This window comes from Centruroides vittatus, unplaced genomic scaffold (assembly GCF_030686945.1).
Source record: "Centruroides vittatus isolate TY-2023 unplaced genomic scaffold, ASM3068694v2 contig_1787, whole genome shotgun sequence".
In the NCBI taxonomy this organism is placed as follows: domain Eukaryota; kingdom Metazoa; phylum Arthropoda; class Arachnida; order Scorpiones; family Buthidae; genus Centruroides; species Centruroides vittatus.
Window position 1 is genome coordinate 248,343 of NW_027121094.1, and position 24,073 is coordinate 272,415.

The 24,073-nt window shown below is 24.9% G+C and overlaps 2 protein-coding genes across 3 annotated transcripts in view; one reads left to right on the forward strand and one right to left on the reverse strand.

Moving 5' to 3' along the window:
- The first annotated feature begins 6,424 nt into the window (after positions 1-6,424).
- The window catches only part of SK (small conductance calcium-activated potassium channel), a 106,660-nt gene continuing 89,011 nt past the window's right edge, over positions 6,425-24,073 (forward strand). For both annotated transcript variants that reach the window (XM_067263590.1, XM_067263589.1), the window contains exon 1: positions 6,425-6,636. The gene's annotated coding sequence lies outside the window, so the exon portion shown is untranslated. The remainder of the gene's footprint in view (positions 6,637-24,073) is intronic.
- The window catches only part of LOC136969431 (octapeptide-repeat protein T2-like), a 31,550-nt gene continuing 23,188 nt past the window's right edge, over positions 15,712-24,073 (reverse strand). Inside the window, exons 2-3 of the mRNA XM_067263583.1 lie at positions 22,143-22,565; positions 15,712-15,872 (exon numbers count right to left, since the gene is read on the reverse strand). Coding sequence (XP_067119684.1) covers positions 15,712-15,872; positions 22,143-22,565 — 584 coding nt within the window. The remainder of the gene's footprint in view (positions 15,873-22,142; positions 22,566-24,073) is intronic.

The following is a 24,073-nucleotide window of genomic DNA, read 5'->3' on the forward strand; positions in this document are numbered from 1 at the left end:
AAGCTGGATTTAGATATTATTTTTACAATTTCAATACGGAGATGTGAGCAAACACAGAAGCAATTTTAACAGAATTTTCGATCGAATGTTTGTGAAACGAATCGAAAACTTCGATTCAGTTTTGCTTGTTGAACAGAAATCATTCTTGTTATATCCTACTTGCTTATTCTTTTGTTGTTTTCTTTAATGTCGGATTCCTCAGCTTCGAATTCTTTTCTTTTCGCCCCTTCTCCCTTGCTTTCGAGTGTAATTTTTCAAAGTTAATAAATTATTCAAATGAGTTAGAAGCATCACATTTATATCCAAATTAAACTTAGTAATGGCTTTTATATGTAGATATCATCAGATCACATCTTCGACTTCAAAAAAAAACTGATGGAGTACCAATTACTATTTAATGTTCCTAACCTAGTTTTAGTGTTTTCACGTTTTAAATAATAATAAATTTTCTAAAGAGAATATTTTTGAATAATTTATCTATAAAATTCGAAAAGAATAAAGCTAATATACAACTTTATTCAACTAGAAAATGTAAAAAAAAATTAGACAGTTTGTATATAAAAATATACACTCTAAAATTATTTTAAAAAAATAAATATTTTACAAAGTAAAACAGATAAAATAATGGCATATTTTCTTATTTTCTGATGCAAAACACTACTTATTAATGCCATCATTTGATTATAAAAGAAGTTTAATCAACAGATAGTCAGAATCCCTAGAGAAAGAGGAGTTCTTAGCTAAGTACATTTGATTCATTCATGAATATAAATATCCCGAAAATTAGTTTTTTTCTACAATCTTTGTTATATTTTGATGACATCTCATTGTTTATTTAAATCCATTCAGCTGTTATTAAGTACAGAAAACAATTTAAATAATTCCAAAAAAATATTTTATCCAGTTATAATTTTTTTATTATTATTATTATTAATATTTTAGCAATTATCTAAAGAATTTAAAATAGTTTTTTTAAGGCTAATAAGCAATTAAAAATGTATAAAAATAATAAATTTATGTAGTACGTCTGTATGTATATACTGTGCTTAAATTTAATATATAAAGTTTAATTTATTTTTAAAAAATTATAATAATATTTAAGAATAAAGTAAGAGTGAGATATAATATATGAATTTCATTTTCTATGAAAGTAATAAAATGTCTTTACTTGGTAACTTTAATATTTTATGTTATGACATTTAGTATCATAAACTACAACACAACCAAACTTTATTGCTTTTCAATTTTTTTAATCGATTTTATATATATATATATAATATATATATATATATATATATATAATATATATAATATATATATAATATATTAAATTTTATATATATAAATATATAATATATATATAATATTTATATATATATATATAGATATATATATAAATATTAAAAATTATAATATTAATAATAAAAATAGAATTTAAATTTTAAAATTTATAATTAAAAAATATGTACTTATTTATTTTTAATTTTTTTATATGTATAAGTAATATCTAAAGATATTATTTATGCTTCTAGATAAATAAATTCCACAAAAATATCAAATAAATAATTAATAAATTATATTTTTCCTTCTAAATTTGAAGAAAAAACAATGTTAAATTTTTGTTTTATTTCAGTATATTTAATTATTTATATACTTGAAATATATTTAAATAAAATCAATAATTTTATATTAATTTGAACAATTTTTTAAGTTTATTTTTTTTAAAGAAAACAAAATACTTTTGGCAAAATTTACATTTTTTCTATTGGCAAAAATAATATATTTTTATTATGATTATATTTATAAAAAAATTATTAATAAAGAAATTTATGTTTTAAATATATATAAAAATATATTAACATTAAAAAATGATTTTTTAAATATTAATTTTAATTTAATTTTTTAATTGTTCTAATAAAAAAAATAATTATTTATATTAATTTTTTTCAAAATTTAAATTTTTTATAAGGATAAATAATTTTTAAATATAAATATATATTTATTTATTCATTTATTCTTGTTTGTTTGAACATTTCCTTTGATTTTTATTACTATTTTTTCCAGGAAATACCATTATTATTATTATTATGGAAATGAATTTGTTCTTTCAATTAATTTTAGTTTATTTTTTTAAATGAAATTATTTTATTACATTTTTTTAATATTAATTTCTACTTTAAAACTGTGATATTTATTTTTAATAATAAATTTCTTTAAAAATTAAATTGTTTTTTCTTTAATTTAAAGTTGTATCTTTGCATCATCCTTGTTGGAAACAACATAAAAATAATTATTAATATTTTAAAATAAATTAGTTTTTAAAGCTTTACAAACAAGTTTAATTCAAGTTTAAAAAATTCAATTAAATTACTCTTGAAATATTAAAAAGATTTTAATTAATTACAATTAATAGTAATGATTTTCCATAAGCACAATTAGAATAATTAACTTTTTATATATTCAAAACTCTTTTAAATTATAAAATAAAGTGTTAAAAATTATAAAATTTTTAATGTATTATGAGCTTAAATTTGATGAATATAACTATAAAATTAATTTTAATGCTCAAACCTGTTAAGTTGCCAATAAATGCAAGAATTTAATTAAACTTTAACATCAAGAATGCTTTTAAACTATTAAACTATTGTTTTTAATTCTAATTTTAATTTGTAAAGAAGAAAAAAAAATTAATTTTAACTCAGAATATTTTTAAAGACTATTTTGACATTAAATTTAATCAATAAAATCAGTTAAGAACAAGCAGAAAGCTTTTAAGCAATCAATTTTAATACTAATTTATTTAGATTAAACATATATTTTTACTAAACTAAATACAACATTAAATGTTAATTTATAATTAATTGTTTAAGTTAAATTATTTAAAATATTAATGTAAAAATAAATCTCTAATAATTAACTGATCTATCAACAATTTATTGGAACTTAATTATGTTCAGTTTTCAAGCATTCATCATCGTTAAATATTAAATTCTTCTGTATATAAACTAAGCATTATCTAATTATTGATACAAATTACAGAAACTAAACCACTGCTCTATATTTATCATGTAGAAGATTTTAACATTATAATATTTTACATCTCTAATTTCAGAATGTTAAGTGTAAACTTAAATATTTAATTGATTTTAATTTTAGTTTGTGGCAGTAGAATTATATTGTACAGAGTTGGAACAATGTATACCCTTTCACCTATGCTTCTAATGTTCATTTAACATAAAATTATAAGTTAATTTTATCTAAAAATACTGTAGAATGTCATATTTTCTTATAAATATAACTCACAATGAGGGATTATTCCAATCATGTTTATTTACTAATGTCAAATAGCAATTTTAGATAAGTGCCATTAGTTACATAAACAAACTGTTCCAGAATAGAGATAACTGCATAATTGATTTTTCATTTCCTACTTTCCATTGACTTCATAATGTATTTGTTTTAGTACAATTCTATGAAAAATGTTTGTTATCTGTGTTACAGATATATAGAGAGAGAAGTGATATTGACGAATAGGATTTTCAAAAAACTGTATAGACTTACTTATCAAATTCTTTTGATGGATTTTGAAATTTTACAAAAAATAAAAAATACAGTATTGTATTCTGAAATTGGAACAGAGATGAAATTTTATTAAAAGAAAAGAAATTCTTAAAGATATTAAGAAAAGTATATTAAACATCATTAAAGTCTGTATTAAACTTTCTTAAAATCTTAAAGAATTTTGAATATTTATCTTACTTTCTGCCATTTTCAGACATAAAAATATACATTTAGTTTGGAATATTTTTAAAGTTATTTGAATTATTTAATGATAAGAAAACTATTTGAGATGATTTAAATCATCTTTCCAATTTCTAAAGTTTATTTTTAGAATGGTTTGTAATCTAGCACAGTAAGAAAGAGAAATGTTATAATAATATAAAATGTTTAAGTGCTTTAAACATCATTAAAATAAGGGAAAAAAACTTTATTAATTTAAAAGTTTCATTCTGAATTTACCCTTAATCTATTTTTTTAAATTAATTAATTATAAAAATAAATTTTTAATATATTACATCAATAGTGAGATTATTCATAAGGTTAATAATAGCTTAAATAAATCCCAGAAAGTCATTAATTTTAAAAAAACAATTAAATATTATACTTTTTTTATAGCTAATAACATTGCTAAGTTACAAGGTAGAGTTAAAAAAAATAAAATTGTATAATTATTTTCAGTTTTTTTTACTGTAAATAATATATTTTAAGTAATTAATAATAATAATAATAATAATTTTAATAAAAACAATAAATAATAATTATTATGATTATGAAATCAATAAAAGAGGAAGATATATTTATATAATTGGAAAAGTAGAAATTACTTTTATTAAAATTTATTTCATAAATTAAATATTAAAATATTTAAAGGTTAAATATTAAAAATAATTAATGGATAAATTAAAAATAAATTATTTTAATTTAAAAATAGTAATTTTTTTTTATTTATTATAAAAATATCCCAAAAATCTCCATCATAATATATTGTATAGATAAATATACACAACAGTTTAAAAAAATATATAAAGTTTTTTCCTGATACATTGGAATAATTACTATGATAATTGTCTAAGAATGATCATTTTCTCCCCAACAGCTTATTATTAGATTTAGAATACTTATATATTTTTCTTTGAATAGCTTATTAGAATACTTTTTTCTCCCTTATTCATTCTCGTCATTTTTCAATTTGCTCTTTGACTTTTCTACATTCAAATCAAAAATAATAAACAGGAAAAACCAAAAAACTTTAGTTTTTTTTCTCCTTTATTTAATTCATATAATTTTTTAAAACGAATTTAAAAAAAACCCTGTAAATCTCATTAATGTATAGATACGAAAAAATAAGCAAGTCAAAAATTGATCAAAAATGATAAGAAGGAAGAATTTCATCAACAGGAACTGAATTATTTCTTTTAAAAAATCTCTAGAAAAATATATAATTAGGAAATTTTTCCTTTTTATTTTAACCTTTTTTTTTTCTTAATTGATGAATTTTTGAAGGGCTGTAATCAATAAGAAAAAGTAAAGATTAATGTATACTTAGTTCATTAATCACAATTTCTATAAATATTCTCTACAGAGAATTTGTTAAATTATAATAACCATTACTAGATTTAAGTTTATAAAAAAAAATAATAATAATAATAATAATTTCAAAGAATATTCCAACATTTATTAGAATTTCAAAAAATTATGCAAGGATAAAAACCACAATGCTTCTGTAGTGATATTAATGTCTCTTTATTGCTTTAGCTGGGAGGAAGAAACGAAAGTAGGAAGGAAAGTATCTAGTTTTATTTCCAGTCCTCCCCCTTTCTGCTTGTTTACGAGCAATAATAGAGTAAAAATCATTTCCACGACATTTTTAAAATATTTTCTTCAAGTAATTTATGATAGTGACCTTTCAAAGTACTGAATGGATACCAAAAATGTAAAACTTTCATTCTTAAAATAAATAAATAAATAAATAAATAAATACATTTCTAAAATATGACATGTCAAAATAAGACAATAATATTTAACTTTTTATATTTTTTTACTTGAAAAATTTATAGAAAAAATAAAATAAAATAAAATTTTAAACTGGTTTCTTAGCACATTTTTTTTTATTATTGTATATATTTATATATAATTCTTGAAAGTATTTATTTATTTATTTTTTATTTAAAAAATTGTGGAATAAATGTATTGATTTATAAGTCAATAAAATCTTTCTTTAACAGTTTTATAAATTTAATAAATTTTTTCTTCCCCATTTCAATCTTCACTTTCTATAATCTTTGAAGCTTGCAAAAATTGATGTAGATTGAAGTATATTACTTATAACTTTATTAAAAATTGTATTTAAAAATATATGTAATAATAATTCTTCAATATAAAGATTTAAATTCTTTCTTTTATCTAGAAATTTTTCCATTTTAAAATTTTTCTACTAATATCTCAATGAAATTGAATACTCGAGGGCAAAGTAATAAAAGATTTCAATATGTCGCTTCTTCATTTTCTCTACTTTACCACACATCCCTAGGGCTAAAATGCAATTTCTTTGCTCGCTAGACTACTGTTAATATAAAAATTACTTTCATAAATCTTCAATTAAACGAATAAAAACATTCAAAAAAATTTTTTTAATAAAACTGTCTTGGGAAAAAATATATGTATAACTCGATAAAACGTATGTTTATCATTAATCAAACTGGCATGGCTTGTATGTATCTGTATATTATGTCCAGCATGTGTTCGAACGATAGGAAAGGTAGCTTGCAGGCTGCAACCTTCACACCCCACTCTACAGAATAGGCTCGTCCACAGCTTCGGTATATGTTTCCTGTCAGTCCTATCCATCTGTCAGTGATGCGAGTGTAGCAGAGACGGTGTTCCCACCTTTGATACTTCAACAGTTGTGTGTGTTTCGTGTGTCCTTCAGACGACTCGTTTTTTTTTAAACACATAATCGCAACTTTGGCGGTGTTCTAGTGCACGTGGTGCTCACCACCCTGGCTCGAATCCAACGCAGGCGCAGATAAACCGATTGTAGGGATATTTCTCTTATGACAAGAATCGCATAAAAAGGTAAGAAAAGGCTTAAACTGTGCAAAAATATGCTACGGTTCTATAGCAGTTGTTACTTTAAAAAAATATATATATATATATGCATTTCGAGAATCTCTATGGAATCTTGTGTGCTTGCATCCTAGCGTTTAATACGAACACCCCTGGAAGGGTGGAAATTTAAAAAAATCACGTTTATGCTATATTTTTCTTGTATAATTAATTAATATTCTTAGGATGTTGCCTATGTCTTGGCTTTGTTTAGATCCAACAGGTTGATTTATGATATAGAAAGAAGTGCATGCTCCTTCACTTCCTTGATGATAAAATTAGATTGTGTGACATGACCGGTGTGAAATTTTTAAAAAGTAAAAATTAAAAATTCACTTTTCCATCGTGTTTTTCATAAATAACACCAAATAATAACTATGTTAAAGAAGTGAATATGTTTATTTAATTATTCGAAATAATATATTTACATTTATAACAGGATATTTACGTGCATGTTGCTTAAGAGAGCCCTCGTAAACATGGTATAAATTTTTTTAAAAAATTGATAATTTTTTATGTAAAAAATAATTTAAGATTATAAACAATTTTATCCAGCCAAAAATAAAATTGTTTTAAACATTTAACGTATAGATTTATTCATTTTTTTTCCTGGTAATTATGTCGTAGAGTCAATGTAGAAAATGGTACTCACAGATGAGTTTAGTCACTTGAAAATATTAACTGAACTTAATGGATGAATGTGTAATTTAGTTTAGTAAATCGGAAAGGGAAATGGTTTCGAAATATATTAATAATAACAGAAATTCTATCTCAACAACAAATTATTAACTGGGGAGATAATAATTTAAAACTGTACAAGCTGTACACTTTAGTAGATAATATATATATTTTTTAGTGTATCTACCGTCGAGACGAGTATATATATATAATGCGTACATTAATATTGTAACATTCGTTATGACGGATGGGTCATAAAAACAAAAACCAATGCAGTGAATGGTGCATATGCATCATAATAAAAACTATACTGCGTATGTTTTGTGTAGAAAAAAAAATAAGGATGTGCTAAATATTTATCAGGTTAGTAAATATTTAAAACGTTCTAATAATAAATTTTAGAAGCCGTAAATAATAATGTTTAATGCAGTTTAATTAGTTTAAAAGTGTATCGTTTCAATGATGTTTACCAGCTTCAAATTACATTTTTCCTCTTGATACTCCGGAATGATGCAGTTTGATCCCAGTTGTGCTCTTATTGGGTGTGCATCCAAGCTCGGAATATAATTGTTTATGAATACATAAATAGCCATTTTCTTAATTAATACGGGTATTATTATTATGAAATAACTTTAAGTAAGAATTGATGTTATGATCTAAAGTATTATTTCAACGACGAAAATTATAATTATTGGGTGGGAAGGATGGTTAAATAATTGAAAACGAATTTCTGATGACTAAAATCTTTCAAAATATTTTTTTTTCCAATTTATCAGAACGAAATTTATTACGAGAATAACTAAAAATATGACGTAAAATGGATATAATCCAAAAAGTATTTAGTTTCTAAATAAAATGTACTGTACAAGTCAACTTTTTCCAGAAAATTTCTATCTAGAATCCAAAGGTAGATTATATTCTGTATCGAAGAGTTAATTATTTTAATAAAAATATCTATCACAAAAGAAGAACACACACACACATATGCACACTAATAGATATTAGATAAGTGAATATAGCTCTGACCACCTTTTTCTTTTTCGCATCGGGATAAAAGGATGCTTTACTCCTCCTTGATGAAGTACTTCTTTTACAGAAAGATACCTTTAGAATCTTCTCATCTTCAGCAAACTGCAATGCAGTATATATTTTTATAGCACATCAATATAATCCCTAAATCTAGCATTAGTTCCAGACCTTACCAGATTCTTCTCATTCTTACATCGCTAATTCCATCAATTGAATTTTTTTCCCTTGTGATATCCTATAATAAAAATGAAATCATTATAATGATAAATTATATACCAAACTGTTTCAGAATAAACTGTAATTTTCATTTTAACATATATAAACCAATAAGGAAATTTATCAAGATTAAAATTAATGGATCCTAGTGACGTGTATTGCGAATTTGATTTAGGTAAAGGTACGTTTGCAAAGATAAACAGAATTGTAAATTTACTCTCTACTCTTATTAATGTTAAAATTATATAATTAAAGGTTGTTAAATGAGGCATTAGTAGAATATGCTGTAATGCTGATAGGGATAACAGTAATATATAAGTTATATATAAAAAAGATGCTTTCTTCTCGCCTATTCTCGTAATAAAATATCTATTAATCAACTAGAAGTGATTAATTTTAACAGGTAACACCTCCTATTCCATTTAATCTTGATAATTAAGTACCTTACAGACTGATAAACTTAATTTTTATGAGGTTTTTGTACTTATTTGATAATGCTTAACTAATCCTTACCTCAATCATTAAGTGGTCTTTAAATAGCTTAGAGATGTGAGAATATAACTCATAAATTTTCTTATAAATTAATTAATTTCTTAGTAAATTAATGCTCCGATCGAAAAATATAAAATTTTCCGTTCGTTTCCACTTAAAGCAACAGTAAATAACATTCAGCGTGAATACGAAATTGTATAGAATATTACATTCGTACTTCTACATTTATAAAAAGAATATTTTTAAATTTATATAGAAATACATATTTAAATGATATGAAAACATACAAAATGTTTTAGGCGCTAATTAAATAATGAATAGATTATTCGGTCGAAAAATTATGTTAAGTGTATGGTTTTTTTTTTTAATTTAAAAAATAATTATGTTATAAAGTAACCGAATTAAGTGAGTAAAAACAAACTTGACTAATAAACGAAGACATTTATGATTTGTTCAACAACCTCATCAATCAAGAAAGTGTCTGACGTAATAGAATTCTCTTTTATTGTTCATTTTATCAAGATATCACGTTTGGAACACTCCCAAAGGATAAAAGATGCACCTCTCCAAGGATGAAAAATCATCCATTTGTTGTCAAACCAGCCAACTGCCCTACACTTCCTGTTTATCTTCCATACTTAAATAAATTAATCTAAATAGACACGAATAAATTACTAAAATATTTCATAATTTGCTTACATTTGCATTATCTCATAACCAAGCTCGTATAATTAATGTAGTGTTTTTTGTGTGTGTATAAGTAGAGTATCCCGTCTCATCTTTGTGTTAATTCATAATAAAGATGGCTAAAATTCGGTGGCTCTACTCGTTTAAAGTGTCCAGTCGTTAAATTTTAATAAAATTATCCCTTTTAAAATTTATTAAATTATATAATAAATGAGAACATTTAACTAAAGTTCATCCAATGTAAATTGTCTCAACGGGAAAATAGCTTAAATATTATAAATTAAATAAATATATATTCAAAGTTTTATAATAAATTGGTCATTAGCCGTATAAATTACAAATGAACATCATGTTGTGCAGTTTAATCACTATTATATCAAGTTCATATAAACCTCTTCAACGTTTAAAACTCTTTTCCACGTTCATAAATGCTACTCTCAAGCAACTTGAATGTATTTAATTTAGAAGAGGAGAAAAGTGGCCTTTTGTTAGTCATGTTTAATTTATGGATTAGAATTTAGAAAGTTAGAAGTACGTGCAAATGTAAGGATAATAATTGTGAATAAAATTAAAAATATAATAATAGTTTATTTTAAAGATGAATGAATATATTCGCTAAAATACACTCAAATAATTACGTTTATAAGCTAAATTTCGCTATAAAATTTAGTTTATGAACATTATTTATCCGTTAAATTATATATTACTTAAGTTATTTCGATTTTAAACACGAAAATCTCATTTATTATAACCTTCCTGCTCTTTATCACTTATTGTTTACTCATATACGCTATTTTTAATTATACAAATATTATTTTTTTTATATTTATTTAATAAAAATTTTATTATAAAATCTTAATTATTCACACTTTTAAGTGAATATTAGTAATTCTATAATCATAATAAATGTATTCTTTGTTTTTTTCCCCTTTAATGATTTGAATTTCTAAAGATACCTCTTGATCGAGAATCATTGCTCTTCCTTCCTCTTGCTCTGAACAGTTAATTTATCTTTTAACAATATAAATTTGCTTATCTCGAATGATTAAATAATAAAGTTAATAAATTAGAAAAGTTTTCAATCGATTTATTTAACTTTTTCTTTATATTTTTTATTCATTATGAACTTTCTCCGGAGTAGAGTTAATAAGAGACCGACGTGAGTAAACAAGTAAAATATTAAATTTCTGGATGGTTTTGTGACAATTTTATAAAAATTTTATACAAGAAAGCAGCTATTAGAACGTATTTAAGTATTATCCATGAGTAGAAAATAAACAAATACGATAAAGCTGACTTAATTGATATCAGTTAACTGCACAGTTATGTAAATCATTCGTGAAATGTGAAAGGATCCATTTATTAAAATCCAGTTTGATTTATTTTTCTCCGCATTTAAAATTTATTGATAAAAGTTTTATTTAAAAAAAAATGTTTAAAGCGCTTAAATAAATTGTAATTAAGTTATGTCATTAGATAAACAGATAAAATGAACGAGGATAATTAATGAATCGCAAGATAATTAACGAGAAAATCGGTAATTTATCAATACACTAATTTATTTAGTTAATTTTTGATTGTTTGGTCTGATTCTCTGATTATTTCCTAATTAATTAATGGGAATTTTAGATATTTTTGATCACTCTACACGAGGTCTGTTACTTGCAGATTAAGGCTTAGTTGCCCCTCGACACAGATACCTCGTGTTATATTAATTTAATAATTAACATTGACAACGTCTTGCTGCATCTATAACTAAGACTGCTTTAAAATTATAAATTGCAGTAGCGAATTTTTATAATTTTAATTAATTTTAAGACTTTAATCGTAGTACCAGACAGCAGAAGATGTCAAGTATGCATTTTTGATTATCATAGTTAATTCTGGGATAGTCGGATAGTAGGTAATTCTGATATTTTCCCTATAATTAAAGGTTAATTACTCTTATAAAATTCTATTTTTTGTGTGATATTGTTCTTATTAATTAAGGTTTATGTCATTTTATTGATATAATACTCAAGAAGAGAATTTCAAAGACAGATAACTAATACATGGACAGACAATCTGCTAATGCCTCCTGGAAGGACTTTCTACGAAAAACTGCTCCCTATTTAGATGTTACACACATGAAGATATGGAAAACTGGCCATATTTAGATATTATACATGAGACTATATGGGAAATTGGTTTCTATTTAGATGTTACACACATGAAGTAAACCTGGAAAACTCCACTTGGCAAGCACTTGAACCCAGGACTACCAATGTTCAGTGGTTTTATTTACTATTCAGGGAGAAGTAAGGCACATGCTTTCCTTTAATCAAAAATACAGATGGCCCAGAAGCCAGTTAAGCATTTTAATATAAAAAGAGTTCTATTGTAGTTCCTCCATATACAATTTTCAGTATAGAAAATAATATTCGACTATTCGGACAAACCGGATTATATCATTTCTACTAATTATTATATTAAAATAAATATAAATATATTTGTAAACTGACTGTTGAACCATCCTGTATTCCTACATGTGTTTTATATACGAGAAAAATTCTAAACACAAGCTTGTAGTCAATGCCTTCTAATGATGAGAGATACATCATCATTACGTGATGAAACTTCTAATATATATATATATATATTATATATTTTTTTTTTACTTGAGTATATAAAGTTAAAATAAATTAATATAAGAAACCAATAACTGTACAGAGTAAGAAAATATTAGTTTTTCTTATAGAAAAATTAATTAAATGCGATAAAATTGATCATTTTACGTAGCATTTTTATTAAAGAGTGGTGCAATTTTTCTAAGAATAAGAAAAACACAAATGATATATTAAAAAAAAATTAAAAATAATATATTAAAATTTTTAACGTTTTATAATTAATAAAATTGTTCTTATAATTCTAAATAAATAATTTTTATAATGGGAAATTATTCTATAATCTGGAATTTTTCAAATTAATCTGCATTTATTATTACTTCAATAATGTTTTAACGAATATAAAATTATTTTAATTGAGTTTTTTTTAAATACAAAATGTATAAAATTAATAAACAGTTTAAACAAAATGAAAAATTACATTATTTAAATGGATTATTGGTAACATTTTCCTACCATTGCGAACATGTAATTGTTGTTAAATAGTAAAAAAAAAAAAGATGAATCAATTTGATTTTCTGTTTTGGCAGGTTTCCGCTTTATAAAGGTTTATGTAATCGTTAATTCCTCTTGTCTAATTTAAGTGTTTTCTGTTCCAAAAATGTTTAAAATACCGAAATTATACGCACCTATGTGGTATACAGAAGAAAAAATTTGTGTAAAAACTCGATATCCTTGGATTTAGCTACTGTTACGCCAAAAATTCCGTTTTACACAGGTTATATTATGCAATAATTTCTCTCATACTCTACCGTTTCCGCGTTAGACGGGTTTATGACTTAAAATAGTGTTTAGTTCCGAAATTTATGATATATTTTACTGTAATTGTACTGTACTGTACATAGCTTATAAGATTCTATGCTGTAGAAACAGTATTGACATCGCAAAACTAAATAGTTTGCATGTATAGAAAGAACCTAATATTTATAATGGATTGATTATCTAACAGTGTACAAGGTAAATTGTTACTAAATATAGTTACAAAAACAATCCTAAATATAATAATATTATATAACAAGTTTCATAAAACATAGGAGTCCTCAGCGAAATATGAAATAAACAGCGCTAAAAATTTTTATGTAATTTTAAACGTTGATTGGTAGGAGACATAAGTAATTGACAATGATTGGTCGAAATTAATTTAAATTTGAATTTAATTTCTCTAACGAATTATCCTTCAGATAATTATGTTTCCGGTTAATCTTTGTTGAAATTTTTGTTGAAATGTTTGATAATTTATTTTAATTCAAGTTTATAAATTATATAAAGTTTGTTTAAAAACTTTATACCAATTTAAATGAGGTTTTCTACACAAAATTTAATCTAAAGTTTCTAAAATATATTTTTTTTCTAGTTTATTCTTAATTGTTTTTCTAATAAAATTCTCGGAAATCTTGTTATTTGTTACTTATCTCTAAACGCGTTACGAGAAGATTAGACGAACTATTTATTTTTTTATTTCTCTTAAACACGCAAAAATACCTAATTTACATACAGATTTTTTTCAAATTTAACACTAATACTTTTTTAAATAATGTACAACTTATATATTTAAATATATTCTGTATTTTACATACAGAATGAATTGTGTGTGTCTTTATAGGCGTACATTAAATTATTCTAGAGTAATTTCCGAATTAATTTTATAAAATTTAACGAAGAGGCGAGAGATTTTATTTATATTTAAGCATATTTTAAATCCAATTTTACACGTGATAGCACTAAACATCTTGAATTTATCCAATTTAATTATTTAAAAAAAAAATACATACGTCAAGCTACTTTTACCTCACATAATGATAAATTTTAACTCTTAAAATACGTCTGGTAAATATTTTAAATTATAATTAAATGTTTTTTTTCCTCTTTAAAATAATATATTTATATTTAATAAAAGATGTAGAAGCGGGTTGAACGTCCTAACAGAATCGATAGTTTGATGAGGAATTTCCTAAAATTACACACGTAAGTATGGGATTTAATAATAACTTAGCTTCGGGTAAGAACTAAAATAGCATTTAGTCAATTAATATCTATCGAAAGGCAATTTTTAACATTTATTTTAACCTCACGGAGTAAGATTTATTTAGCTTAAAGTATGCAAACTCTCATCTCGTTTGATTAAAATAGGTAGCAAGCACGAAGGATACTCAACTTTACTACTCGTTTTTATAGATAAGTATGACTTATATAAAAACTTTTAAACCAATATCAGTATCTAAATTGGATATATTTGCTTTAAAATTAGATTTCTTTCTACAAACATCGGGATTCCTGGCAAAAATTCTTTACATTCTGTCATGTTAATGCAATTATCTTCGCTCCTTTGAACAGCAAAATGATAAATATTTAAGCAACTTAGTAGATGAAATCTAAATTCTATTTTTCCTTCCAAAGTTGAGGAAGTAGTAAAATTCCTTATATATTTTAAAATAAATATTTATAAGATAAAAGAGCAAAAATTATTATGACAACGTCACAATATCAGGCTGAAATTTTTAATCTATTTAATTTAAAATATATGCTCTCCACCTCAATTTAGTAGTGTCTTGCCCCTGTAAATCATGTTTTTCCTTATAATATCATGCCAATCATCTATGTAACTCCGTTCTGGATGGAATTTTTGAATTGAAATTACGTGACTTCCCTTTTCCTACGCTTTCCACAACTGTTCTGTTCTCGACTTTCACCTATCTAACACCGTTCTTGAGAATAAGGAAAGACAGACAGACAGACGACAGTGGGAATTTATAGATCTAATTGAAGCCCAATAATTAGATAGAAGGGAGGATAAAGCGTTACTGAATTTTCAGACGATGATGCTTAATTATAATCAACGTTTACGTAGTTATAAAAGCAATTATCGTATTTAAACATAATTTTTTTTTAAGTTCTACGTAAAAAATTAATTTTTTTCAAAAATTAGTGACGAAAATTATCTTTAAAAAAAATGGAGTAGAATATCGCGTGACTGATTATATTACACGTGTTTATTACTCGGAAACAAATGGGGGGGAAGTTCAGAATTAATCTGCATATCTGTGTTATTTACTTTTTAAATGATTATTGATATATATAAGCTTAAGAAGCGGATCAATAAGCTTGTCTGATTATATTTCATTCATTTATCTAGGCCATTACTCACATAAATCATTAAAAATTTGGGCGTGTACTTCCTGACTCTAATATTTAACTTATACGATGTTTTATATGCGAATATATATATATATATATATATATATATATCAGATACAGGGGTTAAACTACGTTGCAACAATCGTCATTCAACCTTCATCCACTTGTTGAATTGACTCATTTCTCTATCACGTGATACCGGCGGGTCAAAACATGGATCACTTTTACTCATACTGGTTGCTAAGTTACGGACGTGATCGACGTTGTCATGACGACATTGTGCTTTACTACATCTACACAGATTTCCTGTTTGTGTAATGTTAAAGAAGATAAACGATTTTTATTATTATTATTAATAATTTTAATTACTATTATGTCTTAATATTACGATATTCTTCAAGGGATGGAGCATTGTTTCGCCTCTCTTTTTCGCTACAAATGAACGAATTTACATTAAAATTTTCGCTCCAAATGACACGTTGAAGCGTGAAGAAATTATATATATATATATATATATATATAAGACGAATTCCACGCTGAATATTTTAGTTATTTATGAGGGACGTAACGTGAAAATTTTTAAATTACGTTAGAAAATAAACAAAAGTATGAAAGTGAAAGTTTCGGATGGGATGATGCTGAGAAGATGCAGAAACTTGCGATGAATTATACAAAGGATAGCTGTTAGAAACATTAAAATTCTAACATTTTATCCAGGCTTTAACCTTCTCCAACATCCGCTAGACAAAATAATATTGCTTAATTAAGATATCAGCGTGGTTGTAAACCGTGTTTTATTCATATTTAGCGTGACTGATGAAAGTTTAAAAGCGTTTCGCACTATCTTCAAATGTCATATTCCCAAATGAATATTCGCAACCTTTAAAACATTGCGGATATTGTATGAATTTGAAAGTACCATCATTTTTCTATTTCCTAATTTTATGACGTTTATTAAAATCGATATATTCTATTTGTAGATAGGAAAAATTATTTTCTATATATACACATATATAATATAATATAGCGTATAATTTCTCTAATATAGGTTCCATCTGTTTAATTTAATTAATTAATTATATATAAATTATTCTAATGAGATTTCGTGTGAGAGAGCGAATTACTAAACAATTTTCTTGTAGAATTATTATTATTATTATTATTGTAATATTCGAGAAAAATATTTTATCCTAATTCAATTTACTTCTACTGAACAAAGAATTTTTACGAGTATTTTTATTCTTATAACAAGTTAAGAAGAATTTTTAAAATGTTTCCAAAGTCATTTTAAAATTTTTGGCATATTTTATCCTTTATAAGAAAGAAAAAAACAATTTCTATATAATAGAGAAGTCGAGAAAAATTTTTGATTTTGTATACTGCTTACAATATTCTGTATATTTAAGGTGTTTTATGTAAAGCTTTTTCTGTAGAAATAAAAATAAATGTATCAACATTTCAATGCTGTAGAAACAATGCTGAATGATCAAAATACGATTCTGTATATATAACCGATGAGTTTGTGGTGAATTTTTGTATGAAAACAATGGCTAGTTTTCCGGAGATGGATAAGATGCTGATCCGTTTCCATGACAACAGACATTTCTTCTGTATAAACTCTATATAAGAAAGAAACTTTAAGCATAAAATCATCTTTAATCTCTTAACATTTTCGATGCAAAACTTCTAATACTTACTTTATATAATACAAAATGGAACAGTTTTATGCATTTTGAGTTTTAATAATGCATTATTTGGCTGTGTGACTGCTGAAAATCGACCATTAGACGATATTTCAACGTTGACATCAATCATCTGAATAGCGAAAAGTATGAGATGTATTGCTATGGGGAATTTGCAACAATTTTTTAAAAATAGTAAACCCATCACTCCATTCACCTATCTAATATTGTAAATGTTAGAACAATAGAGGAGTGAGGAGCCAAAATGCATTTTAGAAGGTCACATCCGGATTTTTGACATTACAAAATCGAGTAACTACCTTACAGATGTGCAACAAATCTTTTCTTTGTTCTCTCTTAACCTTCTTTTCCGAAATACTACAGTTAATTTTGGATACTGTGGACTAAATTACACAATTTTTTGCACTATTTTTCACTTCTACAAAGAAAGTTATTTGCTTATTTATTTATTTAGAATAATAAAATTTCCTACTAATTAAATTTTAAATCGCTCATTAAAAATGTTGGGATTAAAAACATATTTTTAATAATAAATACTTTTTAATATTTTATTTTATGATATAATAATTACGAAAAAAAGGATAAGGATTATCTTAAATTAATCAGTAGCTAGATATTAGTTACTATGGCAACTGCCTCTAACTATCTTCGCTCATTTGGATTGGAAGAGACATGTTTATGATAAGCAAAGTAAATTCATTAGGAACGTTACACTGCTTAGTTTAATTTTGATGGTTTAAAGTTTATTATATTATAATCATTTAAAATAATATTTTGCGTTAAAAATATCTTTTAAACAATTTTTTAAACCGTTATATCATGATATAATTGATCTTATTACAAGAGTTGGTTAACGTTCCTGTTATTATCTTCTTTGACGATTTAAAACTTATTCTATGAGATAATTTATCAAGATAATGGGCTATAAAAATAGCTTATGCTATTTTTGTATCGATATTTTTTCAGCTATTGATATAATAAAAACAAAAGAAAATCATTTGATAATGATTGTTACTCCATGAATGTAGTTTTATAAATGATCTACTCTCCTATTGATATAATGATTATTCATTGATATAAATTATATATTTCGGTATCAAATTATTCGTTTTGATGTAGAAAATAAAGAAATTAAGGATGAAAATACGAATTTCTTACTGCATTTAAGCATATTTTTAAAAAATATAAATCATGTCAGACACTCTTCAACAGTATTCGTTGACGTTGACAGCTCGGAACTTATTAAAGATAATTCTCTTTTCTTTTCACCTGTCAATTATTATTGCCACTAATTCAAATATTTAAAAAATGAATTACTTCTTTATGTTTTAAATAAGTTTTTGAATCAATTTTTGTCTTTGAAACTTTTTAAAGTACTTGCTATAGTAGTATAGTTTAGCCTGGATTATATCTACTTCTTATATAATAATCTTTTACTTTAGAATAACAGAATTTGTATAAAGACACTTTGGAAACCGGAGAGAACAGAATTTTGCTTTCTGGTGTACCTCAAGAGACAGATAATGAGATTAGCAAACAAGCAAACGAAAGGCACAATCGATACTTAACGAATAGCAAGGAATATCAAATACTTCAGTAGAAAATTGAATATTCTAATTGTCAATAATTTTATCCACTTTTTATTATGAAAATAGAATACGATGAAGAATAATCTACTTGAGAAGAGTGCTAACATTAACTGCTTCTTTAAATTTAATCTATTAAATGTATGTTAATTAACATCGATTATATTTTAATTCATTTATTACTCGCATTCGTGTATTTAGAAGATTTTAAGGAGATAATTATTCAGATTTCATATTATTTAACAATGTAAGAACTCCATTTCTTACTCTAAATTGAATATTTTTTCATTATTATAATTTTCATCTCGCGCTTCCTTGATCCAATAAAGTGCACAGCATCCTTATTTAAGTGATGCTATCTCCTCATTTTATCTTCGTGTTTTTTGTTAAGTTACTCCATTTTTAAAAATTATTTTTATAAATGTTAAAAGGAACCGTATGAATGTTTTTGAGACACTAGAATTATTCTTAAAGCCTTTTTAATTGTGCTTATCGGTTGATGAGAAAGGACTTTTCCATATTTTCCAGCCTGTACAATTGTTTTCGGTTGACTAAAATCATAAAATCTCATCATTGATCACTCGATTTAATCCTGTCTGTAAAAGATGAGGCAGGTAAAAATATATCATTCGTGAAAAATGGCAAAAGGTCTATACGTTTCCGAATCTTCATTTATCCAGCAAAATATATAATTCAACTCCTTCTCAATTGATAGATACTTCTATAATATTTTCTATCAGCTTTTAAATAAATCTACAGCCAGGATTAAGCCCACTGCGGTTGTCACATGCATTCTGTCGAGATCTATCATCGCCCGTAACACCCTAAGAATTTATTCTTACAGCGAAATAGAAAATTCTTATATAATATATTATAGAAAATTGCTCTAAGCTACAATATATGACTTTTTTTCTATCGTAGAATAAATTCTTTAGATATCTCTCTTAATTGAAAGATATCGTGTGTTACTGGTTAATGACATTGGGAAAGAATATCAATACTTTTAACAAAGGATTACAACTGCTAAGCTGTTTAAAATAGTCTTTTGTGTATGATTTTTTTAGAGAAAATATAATAGATAAAATTATAGAGAAGCGCAATTAAGGATAAATCTACAGATAAGAGTTTTAAACGATCATTTAACTTAGTTTCTTCAAGCCAAATTCCTCTTTTTTCTTCTCCTTCTCGCTTGATTTCTTTTACTTCTTTAAGTTCAGTGCACGATTCCTTTTTTTTGTTTTCTATTTCCTATTATACCTCTTAATTAGTTGCTTGTGCCAATATTTATACAGTGGTCTAATAAAGGACTCATTCTATTGCAAATAGTACAGTAAAGAATATATTCGACAAAATAAACATTCATCTGTTCTGAATGTCTCCAGTATATCGTTAGATGTATATATCGTCAGATCTGTATTCAAATTTAAGCAGTAATTACAGAATTATTTTGAATTTTTTATTATATTTTACTATTTATTTACATTTTTTATGCTTATTTACAGTTTAAATATTGGTTTCGCTTAAACTTTATTGTCAAAGAAACTTTAATATCGTCAGAATTGCTTTTATACATAAGCTAAACAAGCTGTAGCTTAGAGCCTCGATCTATGAACTTAGGACCTTATGCTTTTAAATTTATTATTATTTAGTCACAGGAAAAATGCCTCATTTGATGATTCATTAATAGTGAGTGAATCAACTGTGAGACATTCTACTACAGGCTTTTGAATAATTAACCTTAAAGCCTCAATAGATTTAAATCCATCCCCAGAGTTTATCTTTTATGAGATGTAAGCGTGTGTATTGTTAAATTTTTCACTATTTACGACCAATTTATCGATCTATATAACAATTTTTGCAATTAATACAATTTTCTCCATGACTTATGACGTTTGCTTCATAAAATACATTGAAAAAAAAACTATAAAATATATAAATAAACTATAAATTATGATCAGTAATTTTATGGTATATTTAATAAATAACATAATTATGATCATATATTTTTAAACACTATAAAACAACACTAAAATAATTATGAAGTAGTCAAGTTAATTGTTATAGATAAGGTTAATTTTCTTTACGTAAATATTGCCTTTTACATGTGAGAAATTAATAAATTAATAATTTCAATTAATATAAGCTTATCCTGAGTGTAAATTAAATAATCTACATATAAAATTTGAACCTTAAACTTAACATTAAGAAGTAAAAAAAATTTTTGAATTTCTCTAATGGGTTCTTCTTCTTTGATACATTAACATGATGGATTTTATCTAAATTTCAATAAGATTTCACCAAGTTTTAAGAATTTAAAGGAAAAATGTTAGTGAAACTGCTTGAATTTAAACAGAAATTGTTAATATTTTAACACCCGAATATCTCGATTTTTTTAAAATTGCCATGTCAATCCTCTTCTCGTGATTATGCACCGTTATTTTAAATTTTTCTTTTGTTAAAATTGTAAAACTCGCTGTATAATTGCAAAGGGATTTAAATTTGCTTTACAAATTTCTTGAAAAATTCAACAGGCATTGAAAGGACTTGTTGGTAACGTATAAACACGACTCTTTTTTGCCAAGTTTGATCATAGAAATTGGTTGTGTAAGGTGATGAAAGCATTTCCAGATGCTCCTGTTTCTGAAAGCATCGATTTTTTTTCTTCCTCTTCATCTTTTGAATGACTTTAATGTTTTTATTCTAATAGCTGGACATTGCTTTAGGCTACACAGAAAAATTATAATTAAAATTATTATAACTACAACTATGAAAAAATGTCTATATTTAATGCACTAATTAATTATGTGTAAACACAATTAAAACAAGTTAAGACGTCGTATTTTATAATTTAGTGGAATGGGAAGGCTCTCTTAATATTCTATAGCTTGTATTTATTATTTTATTGGTAGAGGAGAAGGGCCTCTCTTTAAGCCAGTTTTTGTTAATTAAATATTAAAAATAGCTCAAAATCTACTTATATTCTGCACGATAATAAAATGGCTTAAACTTGTATATAAAATATCCTATAATTACAGTTAAGAGCAATCTTAAGTGATAAATTCATTTTTATAATTGATGGTGATGAACAATACAGCGTAGAGTAATTAAATTCTTAAAAGTACCTTAAAGAATTTTGTTATTTAAAGTGTTTAAATTCATAAAAGTGTTTAATAATCATCAAATTAAGATTTGCTCGATGTTCTTTTAACACAAAAGAGAGTACTTGAGAAAATAGCTAAGCTGCACATGATAACTGTATTGTGTATTGAACAAAATATTAAATATGCCAGATGTAGTAGTGAGTTTTCTCTCGCTTTCTCCTTTTCTCTCATCTCGCTTCTCTCTCTCTTTCTCCTCTCTCTCCTTCTCTCCTTCTGTTCTCTCTCTTCTTTCTCTCTCTCGCTTCTCTCTCCTTTCTCCTCTCTCCTCCTCTCTCCTTTCTGTTCTTCCTTCTTTCTCTCTCTCGCTTCTTTCTCCGGTCTCTCTCTCTCTCCTTTCTTCTTCCTCTTCTTCTCTCTCCTTTCTTCTCTCTCTCTTCTCTCTCCTTTCTCCTCTCTCCTCGCTCTCTCCTTTCTGTTCTTCCTTCTTTCTCTCATCTCGCTTCTCTCTCCTTTCCTTCTCTCTTTTTTTCTCTCCTCTCTTATTTTCTTTTCTCTTCTTTTCTTCTCTTCTCTCTCTTCTCGCTTCTCCCTCCTCTTTCCCATTATTTTCTATTGAAGGATAATGTTATACAATGGAAGTGTTAAACATCGTTATCATTGTCTAAGTGCGTTTATTCTCTTATAAATTTTTAAATTTATTGTTAAGCTATTCCATACAGAATTTTAATTTAAAAAAATTAAAAATAATAATTACAGGTTATCAAAAAGATCTATTTTATAAAATTTTCTAGCAATTATCGGAAAAATTATTTGTAAAATCGTAATTACTGTTGTTTAGCTAAGGAGGAGATGAGCGAGATAATATTTTCCTTAATAGAATTATTGTAAAATTAACGAGTTGGGGCGATCGTCTACAGTATCTAAACGATTCTTCACTAGCCTATCACTCGATATATACTAAAAAATCTGATAGAAATCTCTTACTTTCAGTGGTTACTCGGGAATAAAAAATCAATTTGTTCAACTAACTCCGTTACGGTAAGAAATTTTACTAAAAATACTTCAAGTTACTTTAATAAAATCTCCACTTGCGTGTACTTTGTTTCATTCGTAACGTTGAAATCAATAAGGCTTTATTACAAATCGCAGACATATTGATTATATTAAATGCAAATTGAACGTTACATTCAATAACTGTAAGATCATGGAAAATGTTACGTGAAATTATATTCAATCGCTTATTAATTGTTACGCTTATACATTAAAATATAAATTATTTAACGTAACAATTCTTATACGGATCGTACGTAACAATGACATAAAAAAAACATTTAAAATCGATATTACTTATTGTGACGTCGTCACAATGCCGAGATGCAATTTAAATAAAAATCTTCAATTTAAATCACGTGACTTCCGGTCCAGACTGGAATTTCGTATACAGTTAATCAAAGCCTCCGACCCTAAACTTTTTCATATCCGGTTTGAATCTGTATAACTTGAGGTTGAAGAAGGACAGACAGACGGACTGACAGACAAATGGGCGAGAGTGGGAATATAGGCCTTCGATTTTGAAATTTCAGCCCAAAAATATGAATTTTCAAGCATAAAATTAAATAATTTCCATTCGAAATTCTGTTTTAATTAAATTATGAATAAATGCAATTAAAGACAGTAATTGTTTGTTAATTAAACGTTAAAACTACTTTAAAATTTACTTAAATAGATTTAATATTCTGCTTTACTTCTTTATCATCTCTACAAATTCGAAATTGATGATAAACAGAGGATAAGAATCCATTAGAGAATATTTAATTAACAATAAGATGATAATAATTATAATAATAAATCATCTTAAATAAAAAAAATATATATATATAAATATAAATTGTTTTTATAAACTTAATTTATTAAGTGAAATTTAAGAGGCGCACTGACTTTTAAAAGGAGATTTTTCGGGAAGTAAATTGGATGATAATTACAATTAAATATAGCTAAAAAGCATTTATTGGAAAGTAAAAACGTTAATAATATATTTATAAAGTACAGTATAATTAACAGAAAATATAAAATAAATAGGAGAAAACTATAAATTTTCATTATATATAATGAATTTT